Source organism: Pyxicephalus adspersus, chromosome 6 (genome assembly GCF_032062135.1).
Source record: "Pyxicephalus adspersus chromosome 6, UCB_Pads_2.0, whole genome shotgun sequence".
Lineage (NCBI taxonomy): Eukaryota > Metazoa > Chordata > Amphibia > Anura > Pyxicephalidae > Pyxicephalus > Pyxicephalus adspersus.
In genome coordinates this window covers 81,356,391-81,377,502 of record NC_092863.1, presented here as the reverse complement: position 1 = coordinate 81,377,502, position 21,112 = coordinate 81,356,391, and the positions used below count along the sequence as shown (strand labels likewise).

At 37.7% G+C, this 21,112-nt stretch overlaps 2 protein-coding genes across 4 annotated transcripts in view; one reads left to right on the top strand and one right to left on the bottom strand.

Annotated features, from left to right (window-relative positions):
* Positions 1-10,198, top strand: part of TRAPPC13 (trafficking protein particle complex subunit 13) — a 28,626-nt gene extending 18,428 nt beyond the window's left edge. For both annotated transcript variants that reach the window (XM_072416352.1, XM_072416351.1), the window contains 5 exons: positions 2,088-2,221; positions 4,979-5,177; positions 5,529-5,629; positions 6,962-7,112; positions 8,978-10,198. In XM_072416352.1, coding sequence (XP_072272453.1) covers positions 2,088-2,221; positions 4,979-5,177; positions 5,529-5,629; positions 6,962-7,112; positions 8,978-9,079 — 687 coding nt within the window. In that variant the 3' untranslated portion in view covers positions 9,080-10,198. The remainder of the gene's footprint in view (positions 1-2,087; positions 2,222-4,978; positions 5,178-5,528; positions 5,630-6,961; positions 7,113-8,977) is intronic.
* A 4,209-nt stretch (positions 10,199-14,407) lies between these two features.
* The window catches only part of SGTB (small glutamine rich tetratricopeptide repeat co-chaperone beta), a 28,732-nt gene continuing 22,027 nt past the window's right edge, over positions 14,408-21,112 (bottom strand). For both annotated transcript variants that reach the window (XM_072416353.1, XM_072416354.1), the window contains exons 9-12: positions 20,231-20,268; positions 17,081-17,164; positions 16,876-16,997; positions 14,408-14,896 (exon numbers count right to left, since the gene is read on the bottom strand). In XM_072416353.1, the coding sequence (XP_072272454.1) occupies positions 16,886-16,997; positions 17,081-17,164; positions 20,231-20,268 (234 nt within the window). In that variant the 3' untranslated portion in view covers positions 14,408-14,896; positions 16,876-16,885. The remainder of the gene's footprint in view (positions 14,897-16,875; positions 16,998-17,080; positions 17,165-20,230; positions 20,269-21,112) is intronic.

The following is a 21,112-nucleotide window of genomic DNA, read 5'->3' as shown; positions in this document are numbered from 1 at the left end:
GCACTCAGTTATAAGAGGTTGTCACTGTGTCCTCCTGTATGCCTTACAATTTCAGTACACAGCTAGTACAGTCATCATGTGTCATCGTCATTGAAGAAGGTAAGGGGTTAGAAGTAGGGGTGATGTCCCCAATCCCCCGAACCTTTATATGCCCAATAGGCTCCTGACCATCTTTTATGTTGATAATTTTATATTGGCAGAGGGGGTCATCACCGTGTGCATGTCAGGGAGATTGGTAAAGGGGGTAAGGTAAGGATTAGGTGATGGTGTTGGGGAACATGTTAAGAATGAGCGTAATCATAACAAATATAGTAAATAAAAATCTTATCCTTGTAGTACAACTAAGAAAGGTTCTAACCCTTTTTTCAGTCAAACTAATTGTGCCACCTATCATGTCTGTCCACTTATTCTCACTTATTCCCTTTTGGCCATCTTACTGCTCCAAATACATAAAAAAGATGGCACCAGTTTATAATTTACAGCACACATGTCAAATACACATTTCACCTTCCTGTGACAGTTAATAATCATTGCATTCTGTAGTGAGCAGTTAGGGATGGAGGGGAGGACATAGCTGTTGACTTTTGACAAAGGGTTGAAGTCCATAACCACACGCTTCACTGTGCTTAAGCTGCAAGTATTCAGGTAAAAGGTATCTGAATAAGCCAATGAATTATATAAGGGACCTCAATGTTCAAATGCTTGGAGAAATGTTTATTAAAATGAAAGTATGCTTTTTTAAATCCATTTATGCTCTCAGGTAAACTTCCATTCAGAAATAAAAAGTGACATTTCTGCAGCATGAATCACTTTTGTGGTGTCATTTGCTATGACTGTTGGCTAATATGCTTGGCTAATATGAAGCGGCCAATACAGCCAAGTGCAGTATTTCAAATGACCTGTTACAGTGATTATACTGCTGAAAAGTAGATGTAATTAGCAATATTGGTTTGGCTATCTGTTCTTATTAAATAACCTAGAATAATTGTTTATCGGTTATTGTGATAGCACAGATCTTCTCATGGCAGACACCTGAGGACCAGTCACACCTAAATATTTTGTTGATGAACTTGCTTTTCTATTTTGTTGCTTTGTTATAACCTCCTTAAGCTCCACTAAGCCTCTTTCACTTTGCGCTGACAATTGCCTCATTGATATTTACCAGTATGCAGAAATTGATTCTACAGAAAAAAAAAAAGCAATGGACTAATGTGATAGGGGCACCACTGAGAAAAATTGAAAAGTTAAATAAAACACTAAAAGTTTTTTGGAACTTCTTTGTTAGCTTTCTGTACGCTAACTGGGCATATTTTTTGAGTGGAAAAATTGGCACAAGGAGAAATCTAAAGAAAAGCCTAGGTATCCCCTTTTATAGATAGGTAACAATCCACCAGATCTTCATGTTATCGAAGTGTACCTCTAATTTTGAAAACCACATCCCATATGATTTTACCTGCATCTCTAGCATGTAAAAAGAACTAAAGAATTGGGATTTCTACTTTTATCACAAATTCCTGAAGACTTATGCTTACCCCTGATGTGTTAGTAGTGTGGGTGCATAGATAATGGAAGAAGTAGCTAAAACAGTTCAGAAAGCCAGATAACCCTCTGCTTATAGTGACCTCCACCAAACAGCCAACTTGGGGATCTTAATGCATAACATCCCTAGTGAGAACTGAAAGCAAACTCTGCAAGGCTATAGCATTAAACACAAATTTATTTGCTGCCTTTATGTTGGTCACTATGAGTTTATGTATGGAAACTGTACACTCTGGTACTCTCTGTATGCTACTCTTCTCCTTTCATCTTTAAAGGTTTGAAATAAATTGATTGAAGCCAGAGAAAAAAGCTTTGTTTATCCTTTGGAACCTATCCCATGTCCATTGCTTGCTCCAGTATGCCATATGACTAACTTTGCTTCTGATTCTTAAGTTTGGGATGCCGGTTGGAACATCCATTAATTGTGGTAACTTTGATTTCCAGGCATGACACTAATCACTTTCAGTAATAATAATGCTGTAAGACACATTTTGTCCTCTTTATTTATATTCATAGCTTGTCTTGTAACTATCTGTGTGGCCTTTCAGACAGATGAAGTGTTTCTGGAAGCCCAGATTCAGAATATCACCACTTCACCCATGTTTATGGAGAAGGTGTCACTAGAACCATCCATAATGTACAATGTGACCGAGCTGAACAGTGTGGTTTGCAATAATGAAGGGTAAGGAAAACACTAACATTTAAAGTGTATGTTATTCCTATAAATAAACTTTCCTACTTGCTTTCCTTCTTACTACTCCTACTTTTGGTCTGTCATGTGTACCACTGGAAGCATTTAAGTTTGTCTGTTGAATTAATACAAAATACCTGTTACCCATGTCAGAGCTGTCCAATGCTTACTCACTTTATGTTTTATCTTCAGAAAAGTATTTAGCCCTTTAAGTCCTTATGTTAGGTCTACAGAATGTTTAGTGTTTGTGTGAACATTAATATAATTATCATTAATAAACAGTATGTATATAGTACCAACATATTACACAGCTCTGTACATTAAATAGGTGTTGCAAATGACAGATATACAGACAGTGACACAGGAAGAGGGGAGAACCCTGCCCCAAAGAGCTTACAATCTAAGAGGTGGAGAGGCAGCATAAAATATTATGGGAGAGGAGAAAACCCAGAGTACTTTGCCAAGAGAAGACTGTGCATGGCTGACAACACTGGGTCCATATAAATACTGTGTGTTGTAAGCCCACAACAAGAATTGGGGAAAGTGCATTTATAGCTGATCAACATGTATTTTCAGGGTTTTTAAATTGATAAACATTGGAATGTATTGCAGAGAATTACTGCAAAATCTATGATGGTCAGGCTATATATTTTGCACTAACATAACCCCACTAATAAATTCTTATTCATTAGTTTGGCCAAGTCTTGTCAGTCCCTTTAAAACGGTGCAGTGTAATCTTAAGCATGCCATATAAACAAGACATTTCCATGTTTTATATGACCTGAAGCTTTGATAGAAACAGTCCAAAGTTTCTTTAACCACCTGGGCGTTTCACTGATGTCTAGATTTCTGTACCAAAAGCGGTACACTGTTTTCAGTTAATTTTCTTTTTAAATTGTAGACCTGTAACTTACAGAAATATGTCCTAACCAGGGTCTAGTAGATATCCTAAGTTTGAAACACAATCATGTAAAAAAAAAAAAAAAATAATACTTTTAATAAAATTAAATAAAAAACACAAAAATTGGCTTAAACAAGAATACATAAATAAATGAAAAATACTGAAAATGCAATAATTCGGTATGCTGTATAGTAATATATTTATCTAAACACCTCCCTAGTGTGGTAAATTTGAAAACAGAGTCCAACGTCACATACCTATAGACAAAACCACATAAAAATATTTTGTATTATTTTGTTTTGGATTGGATACAGGACTTTGTATTGAATCCAATACAAAATATTTGAATTTCCCGCTCTGACCCCCGTCGACCGACGCACGCACTGACATCATCAGAAATTGAGGGACGCGAACGCAAACGCCGGGTCTTCTGATTCTTTCCGAACTTCCGTACTTCCATGCAAAAAGTGTTACATTTTTTGCATGGAAATTTATTTTAGATTGTAGGCTATATTTCACCGAATAACTCAATAATTACTTAGAATTCACCAAATTACTGCATAACTCACCGAAATATGCCCAAAATGGTATAAATTTAATAAAAAAAATTTTATAAAACAAAAAAAAAATCTTTAAAAAAAAAGTGTGTAATGTAACTGTATAGTAGCTTATATAATATATATATATATATATATATATATATATAATACAATTATATATATATTATATAAAGATTTTTTTGTATTGGACTCAATACAGCTTTTTTGTATTGAGTTCAATACAAAGTGATTTGAATTTCCCGCCCGCACCGATGCATGCAGCGACGTCACAGGGAAACCCCGGAGATCGTCACTGCACACTCCGGATGAAGAGAGAAGACGTCTCCGCAGGAGCTGCTGGGACAAGGTAAGTATTTTTTTTCAGTTGTAATCCGATTGTCATACAATGTTGTATGACAATCGGATTGCACTGTAATGCATGTTTATATTTTGGTTCGGAGTAAACGATAACAGCAAGTTTACTTACCCCGAACCAAGGTCGGGCTAACCGCCCGGGTGGTTAAATAGCTACAGCAGCTGCAATAGCATTTGGCTGAGGTTACCTCTAATACAGGTAGTTCCTGCGTTACATATGAGATAGGAACAAACCTACAGTCCCTAAGTTGAATTTGTAGAAACAACTGCAGAGTTTGTCTTGGTCATTAAAGAGTTACTGCAAGAGGCTGCAGAAAGAGCTCAGTCCTTAAGATCACCAACAACCTCAGCTGTGCTTAGCAAAAGATTTCTTCTGCAAATCATTCAAACTGACCCCTCCCCCATCTAAGCCCATTTTGTATCTATGAGTCGTCTGTATGTCAGATGTCCTTAACTCGGGAACTACCTGTAAACACATTTCTATTAAATATAAAGTATCACATGCTTTATCTATGAAAGGGACCTGTATAGACATTAATATATGTTATATACATATATAATCTGTATTTATTGTATGTATTTGATATTTCAACTTGAGTGTTTTGGGGTCAGAGGTTGGTTGTTACCTTTCTAAGATGAAATGGAACAGTAATAGCAAACACTAAACCAGCCCTCTCCCTGGTAAACTTGGGCTGCATGTTACTTTTTTGTTTTTTCTTTTGGGATGGGTACTGAGCTGAGTCTTTAAACTGCTTGCATCTTTTGGCAAAATCTTTTGAGAAAATCCAGGCTAAAAGGTACCCATAGCCTTTAATGTCACAATTCAAATTGGTTATTGTAAGAATTCAGCAAAGTGCAATATTATTGAACATCTTATCTTGAGCCTGCAATAAAAAAAAAACTGGAGATGAACTAAAAGCTTTTGTCCTGTAGGTTTTCTACATTTGGAACAAAGACTTACTTACAGCCACTCGACACACGGCAATATCTGTACTGCTTGAAGCCGAAGCCAGAATTTGCAGAAAAAGCCGGCGTCATCAAAGGGGTCACAGTGATCGGCAAACTGGATATTGTATGGAAAACCAACCTGGGAGAAAGGGGCAGATTACAGACCAGCCAGCTTCAGAGAATGGTAAAGCCAAAGACCAGCACTTGGTGCACACATTTCAAGCAATCTAATAGCTGATATTTATGTTATAATTTTTTCATTTTCCTGGACGAACTGAAGTACCACAGTGTGATACTGAGTTACATAGACATATATTTTAAAGAAAAATTTGGTACTATGACCTTAACATTTGTCCGAGCAAACATAGATCAGAGGGTAAAAATAAATCGTACACATAACACATGTATAAACCCGATGCACAATATTTGTTTCTTATGTAGGTATTTTTAATGGCAGAATGATCTATATATCATCTGATATATCCGATGATTTAAATCAAAGATTCTAAGACTATACATCTTTAATATTTTTCAGGCTCCAGGATATGGGGATGTGAGGCTTTCTTTAGAGACTATCCCAGATACAGTCTGTTTGGAGGAACCGTTTGATATCACATGCAAAATCACTAATTGCAGGTAATCCCGACAATATGATTACATATAGAGCTTGATGAAAGTGCCATCTGGACTGTTCAGTAGGTTGCTGGATGAGGTTAGGATATCAGTCCAGTCAGTATGCAAAAAAGGTATGGATGATTTTTTCATAGTTTAAAGTGTATCTACATATAGATGAGACAGTTAAAAACGAGTATCCACTAATCCTGGTATAATCCAAATTTTTAGGTATTTTGGAGCTTTTCACACATAATCAATTGCTTATAAAGGGCCAAAGCCTCTTTGTGATACTTGTCTTTAATCTGCTGGCATAAGAGCTCAGAATTGCTGAAATGGTTTTGATAATCTGCACTAAAATGCACAGCAAAGAAAATGGTGCTAGGCTGCATTTTATTCTAGTGCAGTGCAGAGGACAGTAAGTTTTCTACTCTGCTTGGTATTGCAGCAACTGTAACATGTAAATAGACCCCAAAACTGATTTGTAGGGTATTTTCTAACAATTCTTATGCCTACATTTAAATAAACATACCATATGTGTATTTAAAGTTACTTTTTGTTTCACTGACTATGAACAAGTGCTTCTGATATTCATTGGTCTTCAAATGCTCTGTGTTGCAAACATGGCCTGCCTTGTAATGCATTGCGTATCATTTAGTGCCATTTAACACAACGGGTTTATTAATTTTCTCATTGGGGCTGTGTGATGTTTGGTGTTTCTTTGTATGCTTTTTTCTCATTAACTGGAGACACCCCTAAATGCATCAGAGCAGAACTATTTTTAATCTGCTTATTGTCCTGAGAAGCACAATTATTAACTTCAAATGATTTGTGTCTAACATTGATCTAAATAATTGGATTTGTTTAAACCAACTATCAATAACTAAAGATGAAACCTTGTGTTGGTTGAAATATTTCGGGTACTGTTCAGCTATATTTGTGATTCACACCTCCCTACAACACTGTTTTGCCAGGACCACTTTTTGCAGCTATCTCTGCCACTTCTACCAAAGTCTGATATATAATACAATGATAAAGTGACTCTGTCATGAGTAAAAGTACAGGACCTACAACTGCACAGACTCCTATTAACATTCTAGTTGCTTGTTCCCATACCTTTCCAGCAACAATCGTACCAGTAATACAAAGATAGGGTTTTTTAAATATATGTCCAGCATTAAAAAAAAAAAAAAAAAATCATTTATGGTTTCTGAATTTACACATAAGCACCATGATGAGTTTCTTGATTTACTGGAAGCATTGGGTCCCATGTGTTGGGTGATTGTGCAGGGAGAGATGCTGAGTTTAATATAATAATATCTGGAATTGTAATGTTTTGTCTGTTCTCGTCTTTAGCAGTGAAAGGACCATGGATTTGGTTCTAGAGATGTGTAACACCAACTCCATTCACTGGTGCGGAGTATCTGGAAGACAGCTTGGCAAATTGCATCCCAGCTCCTCGCTCTTCCTGTCTCTTACACTTCTGTCATCTGTACAGGGTTTGCAGGTGAGTAAATCTCCAGCATCTCCCAGTACAGTGCTGGGTGACACGACAGCAGCTAAAAACAACATTGATGGACATTTCTGAAAATTAAACGCATTTTCAGCTATAGTTCAGGAAATAAAATATGATTGGACACTGAGACTTCATGTGAGCACTGGATTCTGCATCATCAGACTACATGTGAGGGACTAGCATTTTATATATATATATTACATACCCAGAGCCAGGTTATCCACAAAGCAGCCCTAGGCAGGATCATAGGACCAGGTGGATGTTCACAGGGCCCCAGCAGCAACACTTGTGCAGCAGTTAACCAGAGAAACCGAGCAGTTGGTTAGAGTTGTGCACCTGCCTGTCACTTCACAAAGTAAATTGCATTTAAAATCAATTGGTATCTGATAGGAAAATCTATATCTATGTCAAAGAAAGGGATAAAGAAGCCAAAGCTTTTTTTTTTGCCTCAGGGCCAATTCCTCCTAATCGATTTTCCACTTTAAAGCCTCATAAGATTTTTTTTCCCATGGCTACATATTTTATTTTCTGTCAACAATAATGTATTTAGAAATGGGTGCCAATCTTTCCATAAGAGTTTACATGGTGCAGCCTCAGATTTGTGACTGGCTGTCTGAATGGCTGACATGGTCACAAAGAACTGAAGATCTACACACATCAATTGGAGCTTTTTATTTTATTAGGACAGTAACTGAAAGCATAAAGTACTCAATGGTGGCACTAACCAAAGCAAAGTGAGAGCAAGTGATTAATACAGGATTTATATAGAACCAAAACATTTTACGCAGCGCTGTACATTAAATAGGGGTTGCAAATGACAGACTAATATAGGAAGTGATACAGGAGGAGAGACCCTGCCCTGAAGAGCTTACAATCTAGAAGGTGGGTGAATTTACACACAATAGGATGGGAGATATGTAGTGGTGGAAAGTAGTGAGGGTTTCAAACGACAGAAGAAGATGGGTAGGCAAGTTGGAAAAATGGGTTTTGAGTGCTCATTAAATGAGCAGAAAGTAGGAGCAAGCCAGATAGGATGGCTTACAATCTAATAGATTGTAAGCCGATTGAGAGGAAGACCATTCCAGAGAGTTGGGGCAGCTCTAGAGAAGCCTTGAATGGAAGCCAGTGTAGAGATCTGCAAAGAGATGCAGCGGAAGAGGAGCGGTGAGAAGGATGGATGAGTCTGGCTGCAGCGTTCATAATAGATTGTAGAGGAGCGAGTTGGGTTAGTGGAATACCAGAGAGGAGGAGGTTACAGTAGTCCAGACGAGAGATAAGCGCATGTACAAGGAGTTTGGGGGTCTCAGGGGACAGGTAGGGGCGGATTTTGGAGATGTTGCGTAGGTGAAAGTGACAGGATCTGGAAACGTTCTGAATATGAGGGGTAAATGAGAGGGCCAAGTCAAAGGTGACACCAAGACAACGTGCCTGAGGGGAGGGCTGAATAACAGTGTTATTAACAGTTAGATATGTGTCAGGGGGAGATTTGGAATTTGAGGGGGAAGATGATGAGTTCTGTTTTATCCAGGTTGAGTTTCAGGAATCGGTCAGACATCCATGATGAGATGGCTGACACGCAGCATGAGACCTTATCCAGGACTGAGGGAGACAGGTCAGGGGTGGACAGATAGATTTGAGTGTCATCAGCATACAGATGGTACTGTAAGCCAAAGGAGGATATGAGAGAGGAGGTGTAAAGAGAAAAGAGAACCAGTTCAAGGACTGACCCTCTGGGGAACACCAGCAGGGAGGAGAGTGGGCGAGGAGGAGTTATCATTGAAAGAAACTATGAAAGAAGTGATGTTTATTGGTGTCATTTCTGTAAAATTTGCTTTTGTTGTCCTTTATTTCCACAGAGTGTTTCTGGGTTAAGGCTGACTGACACATTTTTAAAGAGAACTTATGAATACGATGATATTGCTCAGGTCTGCGTTGTGTCCTCCAAAGTTGCAGCATAAAAACCTTCATACGGAGAGGTTCTAGTGATCCCTGGCACTTCTGGAGACAGGGAAGATCAGCGTCTCCAGACTGGTCGCACACAAATCAAACCAATGACCTGTTTACAGACGAAGCAAGCGCGTTTTATTGTTTTTTTTCCATTTGTCAGCAAATGTCTTATTTTTAAATGAAATGTGCTGTGTTTTATTACACCATATTTTATCTAATACATAAAAATAAAGTGTAAATATGAATTTATTTATTTGATATACAGCCTTGCACTCTGGTATTACCTTTTACTTTAATTAGTGCATTTTACTGTTTGACATCTAACCTTTAATACAAGTAAGCCTAAAACTGGGCAGTTCAGCCTAAATATAAAATGAACAAATGCAGAAGCAGAGTGAAATCATGTGTCCAGTGAGTCAGTCTAGGGACACAGGCTGCTACGTGCAAATACTGAATTTACTTGTAAAAGCCGAGCTTGTGCACCTCCTGCTGCTTCTCTATTGGTCAGTAATGCTGTTCATTATATTGGGGAACCAATAGGAAGATGGGGGGGGGGGGGGGGGGACAGGCCAGGCCTATACAGGGAACATTAAGGTTTGCATGTAACTTCAGCTTCAGCTGCATCATGCTCACTCCGAATTGATGAGGGTAATGGCAAGCTTACTTTACAGGCCAAAAGTTTGATGGATTATTGTAACCCTTGGACTGTTCCATACCTTTAGTTTACACAACCTGCCTACATAGGTCTTTTTAAATCCTTTTATTTCAGATTATTGGGAATTTTGGGTGTTGTTGGGCCATAAACCTATTTAAAATTGAGTTAAATTGGAACCAAATGCTAATAGAAATATACCTAAATGGAGGGTGGGGTTCATTTAGTAGAAACTAATGACCTCATACCAAGATTATATCACCAATTGCCAGGGAAAGGACAGACTGCATTCTTCTCTTAGTGTACATACAATATCGCTGTCATTGTGAGCAATAACCACATTACTGCAAATACTAAAACGGACCAACCTATTCTGTCACTTCTTGTATTTTGCTTGTTTCTTTTTAAATCTGTTGTTACATGCTATATAAATATGGAAATATATTTGTAAATAAGAGTAATAAACTGATCTACAGATTTCTGGTTTACATTTCTCTCTGTATGTGATGTATAGATGTGCTCATGGTATTGAATGATGTAAGGTGGGAATGGGATCCATGTGGGTGATTGTGACATCTGCTACACATCTGGATCATCATGTTATTACAGCCAATTATGGACAGATTATGAAATCATAGCAACTTTCTCTAAATGTGTAGTTGAAATGTGTGCTGAAGTAATGAATGACATGGAGGATATAGTGCCGGGGTTGTTATGTTGAATCCCCAATAGGCACTGTATGTGGATGGAGTTTGTATGTTCTGCTGTGTGATAATGCTACAATGCTACAAAAAATTTTTTCTTAGGTTTGAATATAGATGATTGAGGAAGAGTCCATACATCTGATTTTCTATTTCTGTGCCCATACTGGGTAAGGTTCCACCTTGCATTCCATCTGAGAAAAAGGTCATTAAATAAGAAGCTGCTCAATGCAGTGTTCATTCCAGCTCCTTTTAGCCAGGGCGCACCACCCAGCACATTTTTGGTTTTTTTGTAATTATATTTTTATGGAAATTTTTAACAGGGTACAGAAAGGAAAAAAAAAGGGAAAAAACATAAGGGGGTAGCAACACTATAAGAAAAAATCAAAACATTCCAGAGTCACACAAAAAGTATACAACATACATTAACTTTTATAAGGTAGTATATAAATCTCTGAAGGTGTAAGGGGGGAACAAGTAAAACCTGAGTCGTAAGGCATTGCACATTTAAGAAGAAAAGACACCACAAACATCAGCCACACAGATTTGCATAATAATGGTCCCATGCCTCCCAAACTGACTCAAATTTGGCCATCGTGTCTCTAATAATTGCCGTAAGATACTCCATAACACCCAGCACTTTTCAGTAACCACCCAACTGTTTTTGGGTGGTTACTGAAAAGTTGGGTCACAATACAGGAGCTGCCACCCTCCTACAACTCTGCGAAGAATACCGCAGATGCAAGTAAAATCCTGACAGAAAAGTTTCACTTTATATCTTGCCTTGCAATATAGGTATTAGATTAGACTAGCCTCTTAGTCTGGAGTTGTGCGGTTCTATGCACCCTAAATGGGCTTTTTTTAAATCTTGGAAGTACAAATTATCTTTTTATTGGCTGATGTTGCACCCTAGTCACCATCGCAACTCTAATTAGTGGGTACAAGATTCGGTGATAATCTATTATTACATAAGTGCAAAGCAGGCCATACACTGATATCATTGCCATGTGATATTTGCTATTTTCTTTTTTTGCTGAAAGTCATTTTGTAAATTAAGGTTTTATAATACATATCTGCTAGGTGTACCTTATTAATCATACTGATTCTTGTAGTATTTTGGTAACTCACAAATGATTCTGTGGGCTAGTGTGCCTTAAAACACTTCTAGAGTCTGTCTGCTGCTCCTTGGATCACTATGCAGTTTCTATTAGGCAAAGCAAAAACTGGAGTCATTGTTGGTGGCAACAGCGATTTATTAAACAAAATATGATTCCTGAAAAATAAAGGCTTTTTATAGTTTTGTGTATATAGACCCAAAAGCAAAAAGGTTGCAACTTATCAACCCTTAAATGTAGGGGCTGCATTGATTTTAATTTTTCAGGCTAAGAACATCCTCAGCAAGTACAGGAATTACGGGTTGTTCAAGCTAGAAATGCAGATTTCTTTTTCCTTTTATAAACTATGTATTTCGCTAATAGACTTCAGAGATGTCTGCCTTTGCCCATCTCCAATCTGTGTGATAACAATGGCTGCCTTCATAGGTGCACTGGAGAAATGAGTGTAGCCACAAAATTACAGGAAGTGCCTTACTTTCAGGATCACCAGCTGAAGAAGAAAACTAATGCAACCAACTCATCTAGGGACTGGTAAGTGGATATAAATATTACAATATTTTCGAGTTTTGATAAGCTTTAAAGACGAATATTTCAATACAAAATCAAAAATGCATTTTATTCAGAGCTAGGACAAACCCATATCTGTTTTGATATTGGCCCCTTGTTATTAGGCTCATGCTTTATTGCTTTGTTTGATAATATACCCATGGAAGGGGAAATAATAAAATTATCCTACTGGGTGTGCTGCTGCTGGAGGGAAGTGGGTCTGTACTGCTACACTGCAAATAAAGTCCAGCATTTTCAATGATTGGTATCTTCTGGAATGCAAAACTAGCTGAAGAGAATTTCAAATCAATTGATAAACAAGAATGTTTACATACATATATAGTATGCCCAAAGTATATGGACAGCCTCCATATTATGGATTCCAGGGTTTCCCATAAGGGTCACCATTACTGCAACATATTGCACAAAGACATTGTAGACATCTGTGAGCTAGCTTTGTGAAAATGGTTGTAGGTAGATACTCCCCTATACCCTGTGCACAAAGCCAACTCCATGAAGCTATGGTTTATAAAGCTGACTGAGCTCTGATATCAACTCTACAGAACTCATTGGGATGAAGTGGAGTGACGATTGCAAGTTAACTCTTCCTATTCAACACCAGTATCTTACCTTGCAAATGCTGACAGACATTCAGAAAGCTTGAGGAGGCCATTATATTCACAAACATAATGTCCATGGTTTTGGAATGGGTTGTCCAACTAGCCCATAATGGTTTCCACAAACAGTCATATATATATATATATATATATATATATCTATATATATATATATATATATATACACTTTTTTTTCTGCACAAGAAAAAGAAGGTACACCCTTTACACTCCTTTAATTCAATAGTTTTGAGTATCAGGACATCAGCACAAAATTTACCTGGTCCCTAGCAGCATTAGGCAATACAACCTCAGATGAACAGCATCACCTTGTCATTATTTCACAAAGACTTAGTCAAAATGCAGGAGTGTGTGAAACATTCGGTACATCCTTACCTCTTTCATAGGAATTAGGATAAGTAGCGGCCAGGTGCTGCAATCAAATGCAAAAGCGAAACTAAAGTAAAAACAAAAAAAAATCACACTTACCTTTAGTCGTTGACCTATTAGGAGGTTTATTAGATCGTGTCCCGTGCCATCCTGGTATCCATCTTTGAGATTGGTCATGCACAGAAGCAGTAGCCAGAGTGTGATGTAGGTATCACTGGAACCGCTGCGCTCCTATTCAGTCTTGATTGCCGCAGCAATGGGGTAGGGGGCAGTGCTGCACCTTTTTTTTTTTTTTTTTTTTTAAAGGGTGTTGCACCTAAATTCATTTTTACTTTATATAAAAGGGTTGTCTTGAGTTTAGAAATGAAAAAAATCATTCACAAGTGGGAAATTGTCAAGACCGTTGCTCCTAGCTGTGGACATCCTAGCAAATTCATCCCAAGGTCAGACAGTGTAATGTTCAGAGGAATTGCAAAACACCCAAGAGCTCCATTTCATACTCTACAGGCCTTTATTAGACCTCATCATAGTTAATGATGACTTCAAGTTATTGCTACTGGGGGAGATTCTTCAAGCTACTGAATCATGGAGTGTACTTGATTTTTCACCCATGGCTTCTCCATTTCAGCTTCATTTTTGCTAAATAAATAATGACAGTGGACTCTGTTGTGTGCTTTACACCTGAAGTTAGATTTTAATAATCTGGAACCTAAGGCTTTGATGACTTTGTCCAAATAAAACAATGGAACTGGAAAATGGTGTACTTTTAGTTTCTTGTTACTATATATATATATATATATATATATATATATATATATATATATATAAATGAAGGATGCCACAACAACACAACAATCAGGGACATAAGTCCCATTCAGTGGACATAGGGAGGTGCAAAGCCCCTGCATGATGGCCTTGGGTCCTCAAGTCAGTTCTACATGCAGGCTTACTGTTGGCCATGTCCACCACTGACAACTATGTAGTATTTATGTGAACTTAATTGTTTAAAAATTAAACGTAGGAACAATACATGGCTCACATAGAACTTTGTGATGTGGTAACATTCAAGTCACCATAATGCACCTTGTAACATATGTTGCAGTGCCATTTATTCTGAGTGGCACCCCAATGTGATGCACTTGCACATCAATGCTGCTTGTGTTGTGTTAAAAAAAAAGTGTCCTGTGTTTTTTTTTTTTTTTTTTAAGCACCACACAACTCTAAATGACCCCCTGTACATTTCAATGACATGACCTTCATGTGTTTACAGTGTGGATACACAAGGCTTTCAGGTACATTACTAATGAGGCCACATACAGTATACCAGTAAACAGTAAAATTCTTAATGAGAGTATCCATAACTTGACCTATAACATTTTAGCAGCATTATATCACAATTGTGGAAACGATGTACAATGTAATAGGATTTCGATCTATAAAACTACCAGTTTTGTACCTCATAAATAAGAACGTTGTGAAACAACAGTACAAAATACACAAGAAGCTTTTCATCTTTAGTTACTTTGTGATCTGTATGTTACACATAAGACAGAGCTTTGAACATACTATATTTCAATATTTCATTTACAACAAAATATACAATAAAATGAGGATAGTATGGACGTTTGGCAGATTCCTCTCCTATATGGATCTCACCATACGATGTACTACAGGTTCCCATGCTCTGCTGTAGCTGCATGTGTGACAATGGAGCGGACTCGGGGATGCTGCCTGACGGATGCTCAGCTCTGTCAGCCACCTTTGTTAACGTGCGCAGTGGTCGGTTAGAATTCCATGTGTTATCAGCCACCTAAAAGGAAACGCACACAAATTAATTGACTAAAAATAAAATCATATAGCTGCAACATAGAACATGATGATGATTGATGTTTAAAAAATTTTGGACGCTCGTTATTATTTAAGATAACCAAGCAAAACTTTTGTTCTGTATTTGCTTCGTTCATTAAAGGACAAAGCTCAGGTGTAGATTATCACCTACTAGAAATATTGGCCAAAATGAAAAAAACAGACAGCCCAAGGGGTGTCCAAAAGCCACCGGCTATAACGGGTGAGGGACAGAGGGTTATTAGAAGCAGTCATGCCTAAGGCTATGTATACAAGTTGTGTGAGAATCTGATATGAGTACAACTCCGTTCATGGATCCTTCTCAGCAGATCCATGAATGATAAACCTGTTCATTGCTGTAGAGCCGGGGTGTCAAAATCTGGACCGCAACTTCCTTTTTTTTGGCCCCCAAAGGAATCCTAAATATTATTTGTAGCTGGCCCGCCTCTGCATTGAACGCGCACCCCTGTTGTAGAGGGTCCATGTAAGGATCTGTCATCGCTGACTGTTACTATCTCATGCTGGATCCGGCACATTTTTATCTAAGCATATTCTATTGAGAACTGCAGTTAACTGTTGCAGTACACTATAAAGTTAAGTCTACACTGGCATTAATTTTAAATGTTTATAAATGGCCATACAGCTGTTGTATCAGTTTTTAAGAGTTTTTAAAGGTTTTATAAACAAAGGAATGTGGAAGAAGAAGAAGAGGAAGAATAAGAATAAACACCGAAAAATGCCCAAAAATGCAGTCTATTTTAATAGGAGGTATTTGAAGTGTTTGTAGGCATTGCCGAGCCTATTTGGGGATTTGTTGGGTGTTTTTTTTTAAAATGAATGGGGCACTTAAACATTATGAAACAAACCTTGTAGAGCACTAAGTACATCCAAAGGGATTTTTGATAGCATCAAGTAGGAAAAAAGTTTTTAACTGACAGAGGTCACCCCTGAGCTATGTTTTGGTTTTGTTTTCTTGCTGGTGCCTGGTGTCCTACTACTGCAGGGGACATTAAATAATATTAAAAGCTTGGTTAGTTAGTGCAGAGGTTAGCACTCTGGCCTTTGCAGCACTAGGTCCTAGATTCAAATCTTGGGCAGGACACCATCTGTATTGAGTTTGCAGGTTCTCCCTGTGTTTGCATGGATTTCCACAAGATTCCGGTTTCTTCCCACATTCCAAAAACAGTCAGTTAGAATAATTGGCTTCCCCCAACACTGACCTAAGACTGTGATAATGGCATAATACTATGGTAGGGACATTAGATTGTGAGCCCTTTTGAGGGACAGCTAGTGACATGACTATGGACTTTGTAAAGCGCTGCGTAATATGTCGGCACTATATAAATACTGTGTAATTAATAATAATATAAACCAGAGCTGTCCTTAACTTAATGCAGTGAAATGAATTTTGTGTAAAATTATTTTTTTTATTTTCTTTGTGATATATAAATTCAAATGTATGTTTTTTCATATTTAACCCAGTGGTTCTTTTTAAAAGCTTTTATTGTATTCTATAATTTGCCCCGTTTAAAACAACACTTAAACATTAGGTTTATGGTATGAAGCATTACAAAATGATTTGCAGATGAAACAGCATTTTTATTTTCCTTGGTTTAGAATGACACGGTTCCTTCCAGTACCTATGTTCATATATACACCAACAGGAAAAACCACTGCATGCAACAGGAGAAATAGGAATTCAACACATCCTAGCAGAAACCAAGAAGTAAAATGCAGAACATTAACAAGCCACTGGAAAGGTAAGAATACAGCCTCCTCTATAATGCCTTATTTATAGAAAGTGACCACATGCTGACAGAATCACTTTAACAAAATAATGATAAAACAGAACAGAATTAGGATGAGCAGAGTCTGAGAATTAACCCAGCCAGACATCTAATGTCCTTAATTCAGTTATATATATATATCTATTTTATTACAAACCTGTCGAGTGTCAAGAATGCTCCTCGGTGGTCCCACTGAAAGATCGACTTCGCACATGATTTCTCAGTTGTTGTATCAGTTCAGGGTTTTGTTGCTGAATCTGTTGTGCAAACTGTTGCCCACTGAAAGAAGCAGATACAGTTGTTAAGTGTAAACTTTGATGATTATTGAACAATCACAAAATCCTGGCAGATTACATACTTACGCTTGGATAAGACCTGAGAGGTCTGTTAGTCCTCCAACACCAGCTGCCGGACCCCCTCCAGCATTAGACATCATTCCAGACATCCTGCAAAAATACAAACAATACAGAAAGTGATGCACAGTAACCTTACATACGTTTTCATTATACATACAAATAAGTACTTTATTCATTCAAGATCATAAAATCTAAGGGAACCCATAATGTAATGGCGATATAATGTCTGCAATACTGAGAAGATAATTACCAATTATTTTATTACAAAGGCACCTGTTAGAGGGATGAACAGTCAGTACTTAAATGTGATGAAAACAGAAATAATGAGCATATGGAAGGATCAGAGTGACTTTCACAGGAGCCTGACAAGTCGGAGTATCTCCAATAGGCAGGTTTTGTAGGGTGGTCTAAGGAAGAACAACTGGTGAATGGATGACATTGTCATTGGCACCCAAGGCTCACTGATACATGTGGTGAGGTGCAGCTGGCCCCTAGCCATATACATTGAATTTATGAATATCTCACATGTTTGTTTATTGCTTGCATGCTCTGTTTCCCTCATTCCCATTCTGTAGCATTTTATCGGCCCCACACATGCAGCCTAAATTATAAAGAAGTATTTACAGCGTAAAGAGCAACAGTTTGGACCTCAATGTCAACCTTATGCAACCAGACTGGAGACATAAAGAAGTAAGACTGATAAGTAGAACAGTGGCAAGTCTGCTTGGAAGAACTTATCACAGGAGTAGCTACAGAATGTGAGGTAAGTGTACCTAGGAAACTGCTGCTGTGTTTGAGGCATAGGGTTGTTAATCTTTTAGTTTCCTGCATTCATGTTTTGAGTTGAGGCTTCTGTCTTATAAAGCCCAGATCAGTGGAAGGCTGCAGTTATGGTTGTCCTTCTTACACCTAGTCCCATCTCCAGACAGGATCTCTGACGCTCAGATTGACCATTAGGTTCTGGTCACCTCTTTTACTAAATCCCTTCTCCCTCGATTGCTGAGGTTAGCTGGGGACCAGCTCCTGGAAAAGTCCTACTTGTTCCAAACCTCTTCCATTTAAGAATTATCGAGGCCACTGTGCTCTTGGGAACATTCAGAGCAGCAGAATTTTTTTATTGTAGCCTTCCCCAGACCTGTACATTGCAACAACCCTGTCTATGAGCAAGGTAGTTCCCTTGACCTCATGGCTCTGATATGCATTGTCAGCTATGAGGCCTTCTATAGAGAGCTGTAGTGAGTCCAAGTTATGTCAAATCATTTTAATTTATCACCCCATTCAAGGTGCAGAAACATCTCCGCAGTGATCAAGAGAATTGGGATGTCCCTGAGCTAAATATTAAGTGTTGTTGAAATACATGTAAATGTGTAATTTTATCCTTTTTATTACATTTACAAAAATGTCTAAAATTCTGTTTTCACTTTCTTGTTATGCGCTACCAAGTGTAAATTAGTTAGAGAAAAAAAAAAGGAATTTAAATGATCGCTGCATCAGGTTGCACCATCACAAAACTGAAAAAAGTGATGGGGTCTGAATACTTTCTGAAGCCACTGTATATACTCAGAAAGCCACTAGATGGCGCTACGGTGTAAAATGTGCCCTATGCAACAGATCAGCTAAAATCATCTTTGTTCTGGCAATTCCAAATCATTGGGTCTGGTATGTTTATAGCATATATTTCATAACATCTGACCACACAAGCCTCTTTCTGTCTGGAGGATGGCTCCAGCTATGTTCATTTATTGGAGGAAGTTATTTCAGTGATTGGATCTGTGCTTCACTGGCTATATGTTTATTTAAATCATTTTGCAGAGATCTGTTTTCACTTTGATATTAATTAGTATATTCCTATTGGTTAGTGATTGATAAATTAGAAAGATTGTGAGCCCCTTTGAGGGAAAGTTATTCACTATGGCCTATGTAAAGTGCTGGGCGATCCAGTAAACCTGAAATGGATCTATTCCAGAACTGAAAATATTTGCAAAAAATTTTTAAGAAATCCATTCCAAGTTTGCTAGGTTGCCATTGTAACCCTGTTCATATGCCAGTGCACCAATGTTGTAACTACATCCTGTCTCTTCCTTTAGTCACATGGTTGACCCTAAAACAGATATTATTTTCACCACTTTCTATACAGTATACAGAAATAAATACAGTATACAGAATAAATTCTATGGGACTTTTAAGGCATATTTTTACAAATAATTTTCATGATTAAAAATTAAAACAACATAAAAACTATTTTGCTTATGACCAATTAAAACCACATATGAAATATATATCCATTTGGTTGCTTATTCATGGTAAGCCTCTGTAATGATGTTATTCATACATTCTACGTGTTACACGGAAACCCAGTCCACTTCATCAGGAAATACAAAGACCTATAATTCATACACAGCAGTATTCTAACATTGGGTCTAGTGAGTTGCAGCAATTCTCTCACTGAATGGTATATATGAGACCAAAGAAAGACAAGATGCAGGGAACCCTTTTGGAAGCAGCATGGAGACAGATAGTTACTTTAAGCAGATGGTAAATTGGTGGAAATCATACTATAGGAAAAGGAATGTTTGGAGTCGTATTGAATAAGTGTAAGGCGATATTTACATTTCGGCGGTTCTCTGCATCTTGTCTTTTTGATCTCATATATACCATTCAGTGGGAGAATTGCTGCAACTCATGCTGTGTATGAATTATAGGTCTTTGTATTTCCTGATGAAGCGGACTGGGTTTCCATGAAACGCGTAGAATGTATAAATAACATCATTACAGAGGCTTACCATGAAAGAGCAACCTATTGGATATATATTTCATATGTGATTTTAATTGTGAATAAGTAAAATTGTTTTTATGTTGTTTTAAAAGTGAATCATAAAAATTCTTTGTAAAAATATGCCTTAAAAGTCCCAGGGAATTTAATATATTTGTGGAGGTGGCATACAAATAAAATCCAAGAAGGGGGGCTGAAGCAAATGTATTTATTTCTCTCCTACTGAAATTAATTAAATAAAAAAAATACCCCTCTGCTCTCTATTCTAGGGTTAATCCCATGGTAATGGCAAGTAAAGAAAAAACAAAGAGTGATCTTGGCATGGTGTCATTTCTAAATAAAACAAGTCATAAATAGAATAGATGACAAGGTGTAGTGCTTACAATCGTTGTACTTGTGGATCCTGCATCAAGCTGGCTGCCTAAAAGGGGAGAAAATTGTATAAATTCATTAATAACAATGAAGCAACAGGCAAACCATGTACAAATAATATTACAATATATTCCACTGAACCACTTCCTGCCCCAGTCAGTGCCAATGTCTTTCTGTCATAGTACAAGAGGTGTCACAGGGGATGGTGTGACCCAAATGCTGACAGTACCATTCCAGGCTGTGATTTCCCAGTACATCAAGTGCGAGTCAAGTGGACAGGAGGTAAAAAAATATATATATTCACTAAGTCAGCAGTTTGTAGGACATAAGCTTTAAAATGCTTTTCTAATTAACATATACCCCATTTCTGGAGGAAAATCAGGACAGAAAGATTAAAACTGAGCTCCGGCCTGATATATAATAAAACCAAAGGATGCATTCTGATTTTTTTCTCGGTATCAGCCAAATGCAATGTTTCCTATGCAGCAGCACCAAAGGAAAATGCAGCCTTTTAATCAGGCTCTTCTGCAGTGATAGTTTGCCAACTGTAAAGATGCAAACAGGAGGAGAGAATAAGGTGAGCTAAGTTGAAAAGTGTGCTGCTGATCCTTAATTGTCCAATCAGCTGGTTGGGGGTATGCCGTTGTCCAAACTGTACTGCTGCTATAATAGAGGTCAAGGGGCTGGCTCTGCTGCCTTAGCAATCTGAGTGTGGAATATGACATTTCTCCTGGCAGTTTCCCCGTTTCAATATATTTTGCACTTTTTTCATCTGTTTTTTTTTTACTGCTATTCGTGTGCCCCAAAAATGTCTATGTTCATTTTTAACATTTGATCAGCTCGTGTTAGGAATAAAATGGGTGAAATGCAGAATTCCATCCAACTGCCCTGGC